Genomic DNA, 13,384 nt, shown 5'->3' with positions numbered 1-13,384 from the left:
GAGCCTGCTTAAGATTCTTTCTCTCTCCCTCTGCCCCTTTCCCTGATTTGCGCCACATGCTCTATCTAAAATAAAATAGGTGTGACTGGGTGGTTCTGTCAGTTAAGTGACCAGCTTCAGCTCAGGTCATGATCCTGTAGTCCCTGGGTTCGAGCCCCACATCGGGCTCTGTACTGACAGCTTAGAGCCTGGACCCTGCTTTAGATTCTGTGTCTCCCTCTCTCTCTGCCGCTCCCCCGTTCACACTCTGTCTCTCTCAAAAATAAATAAACATTTAAAAAATTTTTTTAATTAAATTAAAATAATTAAAAATAAAAGAAAGCTCATGATCTCTCTAAAAAAATAAAAATAAATACATTTTTAAAAAGTGTTAAAAGAAAAATAGGCAAATATTCTAAAATACACAGAAAGACCCTAAGGAAACCAAGAAAGACAGAAATTATAGGGGTGTCTTGGTATCTCAGTCACTTAAGCATCTGACTTCTGTTTAGGTCATGATTTCATGGATTTGACCCCCATGTTGGGCTATGTGCTGACAGCTCAGAGCCTGGAGCCTGCTTGAGATTCTTTGTCTCCCTCTCTCTCTGCCCCTTCCCCACTTGTGCTCTCTCTCTCTCAAAAGTAAATAAACATTTTTTAAAAGACAGAAATTATAGGGGCGCCTGGGTGGCTCAGTCGGTTGAGCGCCGACTTCGGCTCAGGTCACGATCTCGCGGTCCGTGAGTTCGAGCCCCGCATCGGGCCCCTGTGCTGACAGCTCAGAGCCCGGAGCCTGTTTCGGATTCTGTGTCTCCCTCTCTCTGACCCTCCCCCATTCATGCTCTGTCTCTCTCTGTGTCAAAAATAAATAAACGTTAAAAAAAAAAATTTAAAAAAAAAAATAATAATAAAAGACAGAAATTATAAAAGGAAAGATTGGTAACTTTGATTACATAAATATCTGTAAGTTTTGTATGGCAAAAAAAAGCACACTCCACAAAAAGGAAAAAAAGGAATGTGCGAACATGATGGACTTTAATATTCTTAATCATTAGGTAGTATTTCAAGTCAACAGGAAAAAACAAACACTCCAACAGAATAAAAGGATCAAGAATATATATATATATATATATATATATATATATATATATATATATACAGGGGTGCCTGGATGGCTCAGTCGGTCGAGCGTCCGACTTCAGCTCAGGTCATGGTCTCGCAGTTCGTGAGTTCTAGTCCCGTGTCAAGCTCTGTGCTAACAGCTCAGAGCCTGGAGCCTGCTTCGGATTCTACGTCTCCCTCTCTCTATCTCTCTCTCCCCCTCCCCTGCTCATGCTCTGTCTCTCTCTGTCTCTCAAAAATAAATAAATGTTAAAAAAAATTTTTTTAAGTATATATACATATATATATGGAGAAAGAGAGAGGGAATATAAATCATCATAAAGATATGTTAAAGAGGGTTCCTATGAAGGAAATGGAAAGGGGTATGGATATTAAAGGAGAAAAAATTAAATAATTAAAATAAAACAAGAGAGAAGCCCAGAATAGACTGGTAATGACAGTTTGCTAAAAATTGAGGAATATGTTTAATTCAGCTTCCTGCACTTGAGTTCAATTTGTATATAAATGTATATGTATTATATATATAAATGTCCAAAAGGGTATATACTAAGATATTAATAGTAGCTATCTCTAGGAGTGGTATGAAAGGTGAATCTTTTTTCTTCACTGAATAAATATCGTATAATAAGGAAAAGGCATTTTTTTTTTTTATGTTTCAAAAACTCATCTTAATACTCAGAAGTACTTTCCTGCTATTGGATAAATGCACAATAATCTACTAAATTCAGCCACCTGTGTGATCACAGTCATTTTATTGTTTTTCCAGAATGTTCCAAAATAGCTCTGGAATAAGATCAGTGGGACCACCAGATAGCTATCTAGCCTCACCCTTCGTCCCATGCAAATGGAGATCAAGCCTCCAACCCAGCTTTGGCAGAAACCTCCATAGGACCCAGGATAACAAGGCCTTCTCCTTGGCTGAGGAAAGGAGGGGCAGCCTTCAACTTACAGCAGTCAGCTTACAACAGTCTCTGAAAAGCTGCCTTGGGCAACAATTGCCAAAGACAAAAGGTTCCACCTCAAGAGTGGAAACTCTATTTGTAGCTTTGTAGACACAGGTGTTCTTACAGGCGACTAAAGACCTACAGAGTGGGACTGTGTTTGGCCAGGAATAGCTCAGAAGGCCTTCCCCTCAGAAGCCAGCTCTTGAGGCCTTCAGGGTATGTTCTAACTATATTTGGCAATGAAAACCAAAGAGGTCAGTGGCTTAGCTCAGGGGGGGAAAGCTATTCCTGATTTATATCCCCTGCTTCAAACTAGGACCAAGAATTTTAAAACTCACTTCATTTATTTATTTTGCACTCACTGAGCATACCACTAAAGACGTTTTCCCTTCCAGTCCTACCAGCCTCACGTAAATCTTCCAGAACCACAGGTGTAAATCACCTACCCAAGCCATCTTCATATTAGAGGACATTTGGGGACACCTGGCCCGAAAATCCAAATGTTAAAATTATCCCACTTACTCTCCATGTATTTGTAGCATTAAAATAGACTATAGCACTTGGGTGCAAATTCAGACTCTAGCACTTACTACTCACTGTGTGACCGTGGCTAAATTCCTTTGTGTCTCTGAGGTTTAATTCTCTTATCTACAAGTAGAGATAATAACATCTATTTTAGAAAGCTGCTCTAAGAATTAAATGAGATAGGGGTGCCTGGGTAGCTCAGTCGGTTAAGCATCCAACTTTGGCTCAGGTCACAATCTCATGGTTTGTGAGTTTGAGCTCTGCATCGGGCTGTCTGCAGTCAGCAAAGAGCCCACTTTGGATCCTCTGTACCCCTCTTTCTCTGTCCCTTCACTGCTCGTGCTCTCTCTCTCTCTCTAAAATAAATAAACCTTTAAAAAAATCTTTAAAAAAAAGACTTAAATGAGATCAGGTGTACAAAGTGGCTAGGAGAATATATGATACAAAGCGGGTGCTAAGAAAAGAATCCGTTTCTATCCTCCCCCATAACTCCCTTCCACTCCTGTTCAGCCAAGGTGTTTGGCTTCTCAAGAAATTGCCCAGTATCCTTCGTCTGATTACAAGTGGATGGTACCATTCCCACAGCCAGCAACAGTAGCTAAAGATAAAAGTTGTGACTACTCAGCTGAGGACATGTCGAATCAGCTCACAAATGACTCATCACTGTTGATAAATGATGTGTTCTTGGCATTAGGAGGCCTTATCCTGACAAGCTTCAACACCTTATGAAAAAAATCCAGAAGGTAGGTTGAATGGCTCACAGAGAAGGTCCCAGGGGTTGATGGTGACCTTCAGTCAATTCTGAACTTGCACCACACTGGTCATAGGAGGGTCTTCTGTCTGTTCAGACACATCTCCAGTCACAAAGTTTTCAGTAGGGAAGGACTCCAGCCGAGCAGCTGCCTTGTTCGTCTCTGAGCTGAACCATCTCCTTCATTGCCTTGGATTCCCTTAAGGGAGTCATAAGACTCCTTGGGCTAAAGGCTAGATGCTCATTCCCTGCTCAGAACAGCCCTAAGCTAGTGTCCAACCTGCCTTTGGCAGCTTTGTCTCCTGCCTGAAGTCCTGCCAGGGTGAGGTTTGGCTGGAGGGTTCTGTGGCTGTAGGACAAACCTTGGTTCAAGGAAAAGGGTATTTAATCCTGAGCCACTGTCTGTGAGGCCGAAGTGTTTGCTATTCTCTGCAGCTTCTATAGCCCCTTCAGACCACCCAGAACCACTCACTGACACAGAAATTCCATGGCTGGAATTTTTAGTCACTCCTTCATTCATACATGCCCTGTACCTTTTACAATGACTGGCACAGAGTTCTCTCTGAATTTTTATTAAAAGAACCTTGATGACAAGGATGGTCAGTTGCTGCATTTGTAACCTTCTCAATTTTGACGAACCTCACAAAATTAAGATAAAATAGGACAATGAACTGTATGAATACTGACACTATTAATATGGACCCCAGACCTAGGACTGATCTCTTTTGCTACTGTATATACAGGTTTTTTTCTGAAAGTAACTATCCCTGGCCCCCAGGGTAGCAGGTGTGGGGGATGGGCTAAATGGGTGATGGGCATTAAGGCAGGCACTTGCTGTGATGAGCACTGGGTGTTATATGTAAGTGATGAAACACTAAATTCTACTCCTGAAACCAACATTACACTGTATGTTAACTAACTGGAATTTAAATAAAAAATTGAAACAACAAACCAAAAAAAGAAAAAAAAAAAACAGGAAGAAGAAGAAAAAGGCAAAAAAAAAAAAAAAAAAAAAAAAAAAGAAGAAGAAAAAAAGAAAAGGGTGCAAAAGGTCCAGGAAAAGGCAGGCTGCTGGAAACACTTCCATTCTCCAAACTCAGATTTTTCTCCACCAGTAAGGTTTCTGAGATCACCTACAAACATCAACATTTCAGCCATGCTTTGAAGTGGAAAGGCTAGGGACACTTGCTAAAAAGGACAAGCAGTTGATCTCCATCCTGGGTTCCCAGCACGTCGGATGAGACAAATGGGGCAGGGAACTCAAAATCAGGGGTGCTTCCTCTTATCCTCCCCTTCTGTCCTGTTCCCAGGTCCTCTGACCTTCTAGTCACTCACTAAGGCTTAGTGTCCACCTTCTATCACCGGAACGCGGGTCAACCTTCTAAGATGATAAAGCTAGGCGGAGGAAGGAAGGAGGGAGCAAAAGGCAGCCTGGAGAGAAGTGGAGAAAAAAAATGAAAAAACTTGGGGAGGAGGAAGGAAGAGGAGAGCGGCAAGAGAAGGCGGAACAATGAAGGTCTCAGGCCGTCAGAGGCGCACGATTCCGGCGGCACGTCCGTCCCGCCCGCCTCCGGCCAGCAGCTGCACGCTGCGCAGCGTGTGGGCGCTGAGTCACGGTCCCAGAACAGGGAGCCGCCGTGCAGGTCTGGGGGGGGGGGGGGGGCCGGCCCTGGTTGGCATCTGCAAACTGTTTTTTTCTTTCCTCTCTCATTAGGGCTGTGTGCTGACTCCCACGTAGGAGGACTTATTAAACCGCACGTACCGCCTGACGGCCCTCGGGTCGTACCCCGGCTGCCGGCTGGGGGCGCCACAGCCTCGCTGATGAGCCCGCCGGCTGGCTGGGGCACCAGGCCGGCAGAAGATTGGAGTTACTGGCGTGGCTGCCGGATTCCCGGAGCAGTGCGAACATTTTGCTGGAGTAGCTTCTAACTTTTACACCGCGGCAGCCCGGGACAACTCCTCACTTAGAAGACCTCGGAGACCACCCTAACTCTCCGAGGTGCGTTTTCTTTTTCGCACGGGGTTCCGCGAGAAACTCCATAAAATCTGGGACTCTGTTACGCAACGCAGAGTCGAGTCTCCCCTCTGCGCTAGGGCTCATCCTACCCAACCCGGCCCGGCCGCCACGCGAGGCTGCGACTTGAGGAGCCTTCGCGAAGCCCGGACCCGCTCGCAGGACAGGCGCTCTGCGCGCAGCACAAGAAGAGCAGCGCACGGGACAGCTCCGCCCGCGCGCGGACACGGCCGGCTCGCGCTGGAGCAGCCGTGCCACCTTCCCACTCTAGGCGGCTCCCGGACGCGCCAGGACCAGGGGAAACGTCTCTCCCAAGACTCGTCAGCCGAGAATTAATCAGCATCGAGATAGTTTATTGATTTGCTATTTCGCATATCACCCATTTTATGTAATAGATATACAGAGACACGGTGCTTCCTTCTTCCACAAGAGGTAATCAGTCTTGCACGCACACGCTCTCACACATTCCACGCAGCAATGTTCCATCTCGCTCAGACATTCACGTATTAAAATAAGTGGGGAGGGGGGCAATGCAATTGCTTTAAAATGCCCTTAATACAATATATAACGTACAAAAATATCTCTATATTTGAAGTTACAAAAAAAATCTTGACAGCAACGAACTTAAATATTGATAGTTACCTCTATATATATAACACGCATTGCACTTTTCCTCGCTAGGTTTTGGAAAGTTCAAGTAATAGTGAGGCTTGCGCCCCGGTGGGGTGACAGTCCCCCGTGAGAAATCAGTTTGTGGGTAGGCACGGCAGGGACTCAGACCCCTGCCCCTGGCCTGGGTGGAGCGGGGGGGGGGGGGGGGTCTCAAGCATCTGTATCTCAATTTTTCTCCTCTCCGTAAGTCTGGCAGACACTCCCTCGCATTCTTCTGCCCCCACGGGGCACCTGGGCCCGATTGGGAGGAAGGGAACGGTGCCTCCGAGGAGAAGGGGCTCTTGCAGAGCCAGGGCTCGCCGCTGGACGGTGCCTACCGGACTCCTGGTCTCTGCAGGGCTGTCTCAGCCCGGTCTCCGTCGGCTGAGGAGCTCGGTTCTGGGAAACCCTCAGCCCCCAGGGGAAGCCAGCGGGATGCATACGCGCGCCTGTTCGCTGCTGCCACAGGCGCCTAAATCTTAAGGAGGGTGTCGAGCACCTGATGCACCCGGGAGGAGGCCGGAACCGCGCGTGCCTGTGGCTCCAGGGACAGAGTCCAGTTGGGGCCAGTCTCGGGCAGGGAGCGCCGGCGCCGGCGGCCGTAGCCCTGGGGGCTAATCTTGCTCCTGGGGGCGACGCCGTCCTTGTCCTTGTCCGTGAACTGGTAGATTTGGTGCGCCAGTTTCTGCACCGTGCACGTTCCGAAGCGGCAGCCGAAGCTCCGCAGGCCCTGGAAGTTGTTCATGCTCTGGCGGTAGCGCTTGACTCGGACGCGGGCGGCGTCCGCACTGCTGGGGAAGGGAAGGAAGGTAACATGAGACCCCCATCAAGCAGGGCTTTGGCCTCAGCCACCAGGAATCCGAGCCATTCAAGGACCAGAGGGAACGGGAAACTGCTACCGCGGTCTGAACTGCCAGACAGCCCTGAAGATCCCCAGGGCCAGGGTAGTGGAGGAGAGTTCCCCCTTGCCCACCCCGCTTCGGCGCAGGGCATAGTTACCTGGCCTGGGGGTTGTGAGTGGCGACCTTCACGTCCTGGGGCCGAATGAGAGTCTGGGTTGGCCCGGCCTTCACGTAAGTGAGCCCTGTGGGGTAGCTGCTGGACACCCGAAGTTCCCTCTTGCCACGACTTAGAGCCCACTTATTCCATCTAGAAAACACAAATAGACTCGATTCGCGTGCGTCCAGGCGAGGTCCCGGTCCAGACGGGCTCCCGTTCACTTCTAACCCCTCGGGACCGACAGCCAGTTTCCCTTGTCTCCCAGGTACAAGGACTGAGGAGGGAGCTGCTTGCGACTCACTTCTTTCGGAACTCTGACGCCACGTCGAGCCGAGCAGTGTCCGCGCCCAAGAAGGCCAGGGAGCCCAGGTACATGAGGGCGACGGGAACCAGCTTCATGCCGGCGGCGATGTGCAAACCCTGGAAGGAGAGAGGGGCCGAGCGTGAGCACTCCGCCTGTAGCACGGCCCGGGCGGGGCACGGAGGACGTGTGGGGGCCCCCCGCTCGGGCAGGCTCAGCCCGCGCTCTGCCTGGCTCAGACGCTTATCTCGCCCGGGCGCAGAGAGGCGCCAGCTGCATTTGCACCCGCCGGGCGGGTGACGGGCCCCTCAGAGGAGGCCTTTACCCAGCGCCAGGCTCCCAGAGGTTCCCTGCCCAACTTCTCGTTATTTGGCTGGCGGAGTAGAAGGGAGTGGGTCTCTGCAGTTCCAGCTGTGTGCACGGCTGGACCCAGGATATAGGACGCAACCCGCGAAGGACCTTCCAAAATGGGTTGTACCCCTCACCCAGCACTCCCAGTTTCCAGCAGTCTAAAGTCCCTCCCCCCACTACCCGCCCTCCCACCCCCCCACCCCCGCTAACCCGCCCCGCCTGTGGCGCCTACCTGCTGAGGGGGTGATCTGCCAAGGTCTGGGAGATGAAAGTCTGAGACGTTGCTCTGGCACTGGCAAAACCCCACCGTCCAAGCCGCGGTGAGAAACCAGAGGTGGCAAGGCTCGAGCTGTTCCGGCTAGTGTCACCAAGAAACCACTGAGTGTCCGGCTCCGGTGCCTCAGCTTTATAAGAGCAGAGGGGGCGGGGCTTGGGCTGCCCTCGCGCCCTCCCATTCTTCCCTCGGGCGCGCGCGGGCCTCTGCATTCGGGCGCGCGCATTGCAGCCCGAGGATGTGGGATTGCGGTGAGGGTCCCTCATGCCCAGAGGGCTCAGAGATGAGCTCCAGAGATTGGTTCAGGAACTACCACAAGCCTAAATCTTCAGAACATAAACCAGGGAGAAGTAGGGCCGGTACAACCTCTTGGGGTCCTTACTCAGGACCTATGCAACCCAGACTGTGAGGCCTACTGGCACGGAACTGCAGCAGTCAGCGGGAGGTACCACGCGTATGGCCCGAACCCCGGACCTCGGGAGCGGTGGCCTCGAGTGGACCGCGCCCCCTGCCGGCTCGGCGCCTGACCTGACCGCGACCCCAGACTCCTGCAGAGCCGCAGGGGCAGGACACAGAGCAGAGACTGGAGGAGTGGGGCTCGCCAGCACCCCCCGAGAGGATGAGACTCCAAGGTTCTGGGATGGGCTAGAAAGATTTCGCAATAAGGGCAAGGCACGGGAAGGCTGATTTGAGAATTGGGATTTGGAGGAGGGGAATTATCTGAAGCTTCAGAATTTAGTTGCCTATTTGGAAATATGGGAATAACTAAAATTAGGACGGACGACACCGTTTCGTTTCCTTCCCCTTGTAATCCAATTATTCCTTACAAGGGTACAACCTGAGGGTTTGTCTGGCTACCTTCGGAGACTTCATTCACCCATTGTAAACGTGTGGATTTACAGCCTGGAAGCACACTAATGCTTCACCTATGTTAATCGCTTTAGAGTTTACAAAACAGTCACATCCTGATCTTTGATCCAGACACCCACCCTTGAGTTAAGCGAGTTAACATTACTGTTCTCATTTCCCAAGGAGAAAATTGAAGTTCAGAGAGAGGAGGTATTTGACCAAAGTCACACCGAAGGTAGGGAGCAATAAAGTCCTAACTCGGCCAGGGAAGCAAACACCGCAGACTGGGGCGCGGCATGGATATTTCTAGGCTGGGGTCATCATGCCGTCAGGGGGGAGAGGAGAATCCTAGCCCCCGCCCAAGGATTTATGCCTGTTCATGATGAGTCACCCCCAAGCACGTTTGTCACCCGTTTGTGTTCTTCCCTCACCTCTTCTTGACTTCATTTTCTTCTTTTCTGAGGGCCAAACTGGAAGGGAACTCAGCCCCGTGGGGCTCCCTTGTTCTTGGATTCCGGCTTCTGGTGTCCTATCACCACCCACTGCCCCACTCGCAAGTCCTGAAGCCGGGTGCCTAGACCAAGAGGCTGTGGTCCCGGGACCATTGGGACTCTGCCGACCAGCTTCCAGTCCCCACCCCGTGGCTGTGTAAACGTGGGCAAATTAAGTTTCTCCATCTATGACATGTCTTCTGCAGATTTCTTCGCTTCCTACCTGCTCTGCCAAATTGGTCCTGAGACCCAATGCAAAGAAGACTGGGTGCTAGGTGGCAGGGAATGGCCTGGTCTGGACCACATACTGCTGGTTCAGCGGCCTTTTCATTCTCAGGACTGAACCATGGACATTTTACCCCGGGAAGGAATGGCTGTCGCCGATGTTATTTATTCTGAGGACTCTTCCCCCAAGGGAATCACCTGAATGGACCGGAGTTCCAGCTGAGGGTTGGGGGGCAGATTCCTGACTCTGGCTGTGGCACTGACTCTCGCAAGGGCTGGGGTCAGAGGGGTGCAGCGCAGCATAATGGCTGGGTTCCAGCCGCCTGGAGGGCTGCAGGGCTGTCACTGCAGCAGGCGGCTCTTCCGTTGGTACCTCAGACAGTGGATATTACTGCGCGCCTGCTGTTTCCAGGAGCCTCCCCCAGCCAAACTATTCTGCTTCTCTCCCACTTCCCATCTCTTCTTCAGGCTCTCCGCACCAACCTTGTCCAAGACAGGCTGGCTGTCAGTTTTGTCTGAGGATGCGAGTTACTTGTAGCCAGCTTCCAGTTGGGTCCGCGCCAAGACAGGTTTTACTTTCATTTCCCTGGCGCGCGAGTCTCGACTTCTGTAAAGGTCAAGGACAGCTGGGCGCCGGCCCACAGCCAGGGTAGGTCCCGTGGTCTGGACTCGTTCCTTCCAGTTCCCACCAGCCCTGGGCGGTCGGTCTGCAGAGGACTCTGTGCTGTCCCTCGTTGCCTCCTCTCTGTGTCTTTTTGGAGAGCCTATGATTCCGTGGGAGTGGGTGGAGAGTGGGGGGGGGGGGGGATTGGCTTTAGTTTCTCTGCAGGATCGCGAAGCGTGCTCTAGATGCAAACTTCGCTTTGAGCTACGGGCTGCTTCAACAAGCAAAGCAAACCCTGGAGGGGAGACTGGGCTCCGCTCCGCCTGGCTCCAGTGGCTACACCAGCGACTTAGCAGCGATACCAGGAATTCCCACCTGAGAGAGCCTTGGCACAATTCTTATCAGCCCAGGTGACCCTTGGCGCTCTAGCGCTTAGAGATCTGACGCTTGAAAACCCCCGCCAATCATTTCCCCCCCATTTTTTTAAGTACTGAATTGGCAGCTCGGGATCTTGCTAGAACACCGTATCTTCGAAAGTGTGTGCGTGTCTGCGCGCGCGCGCGTTTGCGTAAGCGAGCGACAAGAGCCCGAGCGTTCCGTTGGGGGGTCATAGGGTATACGTTGTAAAAATATATAAAATTATACAAAATTTGCCAAATGTTGGCATCTTTTTCTCCTATGCTACTTTGGTTCGCTTAATCATCTCTGAAGAAACACACACACACACACACACACGCACACACACGAATGTGTTTTCAGTTACACGGTGGGATCTAGAAGAAAACCTCACAGGAGTTCTGCTTCTGGTAATTTGTTAACGTGAAGTTTCAAACAAGCTGCAGTGATTGGATTCATATTGAGTAGAAGGAAGGAAGGGAAGGAAGAAACATCTTTAAAATCTCACTGTCAAGAAAAGAGAAAGACAAAAAAAGAAAGAAATTCTAGTAAATGATGGCCCACTTTTTTTGTGCCCAAGAATTCTTAAAGGGTCAGATTGTAAATAAACCCCAAAGCAGGGTAATAAATGTATGCATCCTGAAATCATACGTAAAGACACACAAATATGCTGAATGTTTGTTATACTGGTGTCTCAATTGGTGTCTTCTTTACATTCCAACTGAATTATTTTTAGGCCCTCAATCCAAGCCTTATTGTTAGTGATGTTTGGAGTTTAAAAAAACTGTGGTGGTTTCTCAGCTAATATATGGACACATTCCCTAAAGCCAGTTTGACCACACTCAGCTCATGCAGAAAAACAATGAGAAGCAATATATTATATTAATGATAGTAAGAAGAATAAAACTGAGGAGCTCAGTGCATTGCATAATTATCTCAGATGCCTCTTTTTTTCAAACAGGAAAGTTCATAATGCATGTATTATTCATGTTTCAAAACCATGCTGCTAAGCTAAGGGCTTGTTTACAAAGCCCACTTGAAAACAAGGTTTAAGAAACTTCCTGGAAGTTTCTAAACACAAAGTGGTTTAGAGAAAGGACACAATCAGTTTTACAGATTTGATCACTCACAGGGAAAAGTAAAGCAGGATTCAAAACTTGGCACTTCTTTGGAATCTCTGACCTGTCCGAGGAGCTAATAAAATATAGATCCTTTCCAGAAAAATGCACATGTAAATAAACCAATTTAAGTATAAAATAGGCATACAATTTGCTGCCTCATTTTTGTGCAGAAACAATCAGTCCTGGGGCACCTGGTTGGCTTAGTTGGTAGAGCATACAACTCTTGATCTCAGAGTGGGGAGTTTGAGCCCCATATTGGGTTGTAGAGTTTACTAAACCAATTGTATATATATAAATCAGTCCTTGGGGCACCTGGGTGGCTTAGCCGGTTAGGTGTCCAACTCTTGATTTCAGCTCAGGTCATGGTCCCATTGTTAGACTGAGCCCTGCGTTGGGCTCTGTGCTGGCAGTGAGGAGCCTCCTTGAGATTCTGTTTTTCCCCCTCTCTCTGCCCCTCTCCCTTGCTCATGTGGGTGTTCTCTCTCTCTCTCTCAAAATAAATAAACAAACTTTAAAAATATAGTAAAAAATCAGTCCTTTATGTGACAAGCCTCCTTGAAGCTTAAAGAATATAAGTTGCTATAGACAGATGAAAGAGAATACAGAAAAGATCGTAAACATATAGAAGCTTGTTATACTAACAGCTATAACATAATAAGATGAAATGACTTCAAGAGAAATTTATTACTGATGACCCGATGATTGGTATTAATAAATGGATTATAAAAGAGATGATTAGACCATTTGGGTGTCATCTGTAGCCAAAAGTGTTAACAGGAGCAACCATTATGCTGCCTGCCTCCAGGTGGGGATCCTATGCTATCAGATTAGAACCACTTTAATGAAGCAATTCTTATGCATGGGGCTATGTGATTTGAAAGTGCATTTATTCCTTTAACAACTATTTACTGAACACATATTACATGCATAGCTCTGTGCTGAATGTTGGGCATACAGTAATGATTAATGCAAACATCTTGTCCTCAATGAGCTTACAGGATGGTGGGTAGCCAGATGTAAATACATCTTCAAAAGAATAAATACATGATTATAAACTATGGTAAGTGTTCTGAAGGAAATGCAAAACTAGGGGGATCATGTTCCAAATGGAGGAAACAGCATATACAAAGCCTTAGAGGTGAGAAAGCACTTGGTATATTAGAGAGAGGCTGGTATGGTTGAAACATGTTGAGTGAGGAAGAAGAGTGGCATGAAATAAGATCAAAGAGGTCATCAGGATTAGAGTAAGTAGGACCCTTTGGGACATGATGAAGATTTTGTACTTTATTCATGATGATGTGGGAATCTATCGACAGGTGTAAAGTTGAGAGAGACATGATCTGATATACATTTATTTAAAAGATCATTTTGGCTATTTAATGTGGCCTGGATGAAGGAAGAGCAAGAAGGGAAACAGTGGCAGTGATGGTACTCTGGAGAGACTGGTGAGGGCGTAGTCCACCCATAATCTCTATTAATTTACCCCTACACAGACATACACACACATGCACACATTCCACTCTAAGCTTCACCAATAGGGCCGGCTTTGTGGACATGCACCATGTTCTGTCACACAGGGTCCCACAGTTGGTTTAATGCTCTGTCACTGTTTTGAGATTCTTAATAATTTTTTAACAGAGGATCCTACGTTTTCATTTTATATTGGGCTCTACAAATGATGTAGCCAGTCCTACTCATCAAAAAAACATGCAAGCTAAGTAAAAGCAGCTTGCAAATTCTCACAGCACCTACTTACACTATAGCTGCTAATGTCAGGGGTACTTAAT

General features: G+C 48.5%; 1 protein-coding gene across 3 annotated transcripts; it reads right to left on the bottom strand.

The window, feature by feature from the left end:
- Positions 1-5,667: 5,667 nt before the first annotated feature.
- Positions 5,668-8,386, bottom strand: ADM (adrenomedullin). Of its 3 annotated transcripts, none has more exons than XM_058688240.1 (4): positions 7,870-8,386; positions 7,287-7,405; positions 6,986-7,135; positions 5,668-6,774 (listed from the first exon to the last, which is right to left on the bottom strand). In XM_058688240.1, exons 2-4 carry the CDS (start codon positions 7,382-7,384, stop codon positions 6,459-6,461), a joined length of 564 nt encoding a protein of 187 aa, XP_058544223.1. In that variant the 5' UTR covers positions 7,385-7,405; positions 7,870-8,386; the 3' UTR covers positions 5,668-6,458. The 3 variants fall into 3 exon arrangements, with proteins under 3 accessions (XP_058544223.1, XP_058544220.1, XP_058544221.1); XM_058688237.1 differs by having other exon boundaries at positions 5,668-6,777; positions 7,870-8,370; XM_058688238.1 differs by lacking the exon at positions 7,870-8,386 and adding an exon at positions 7,612-7,792 and having other exon boundaries at positions 5,668-6,777.
- Positions 8,387-13,384: the final 4,998 nt, after the last annotated feature.

Source organism: Neofelis nebulosa, chromosome 10 (genome assembly GCF_028018385.1).
Source record: "Neofelis nebulosa isolate mNeoNeb1 chromosome 10, mNeoNeb1.pri, whole genome shotgun sequence".
Lineage (NCBI taxonomy): Eukaryota > Metazoa > Chordata > Mammalia > Carnivora > Felidae > Neofelis > Neofelis nebulosa.
This window is presented reverse-complemented; position numbering and strand designations above follow the sequence as displayed.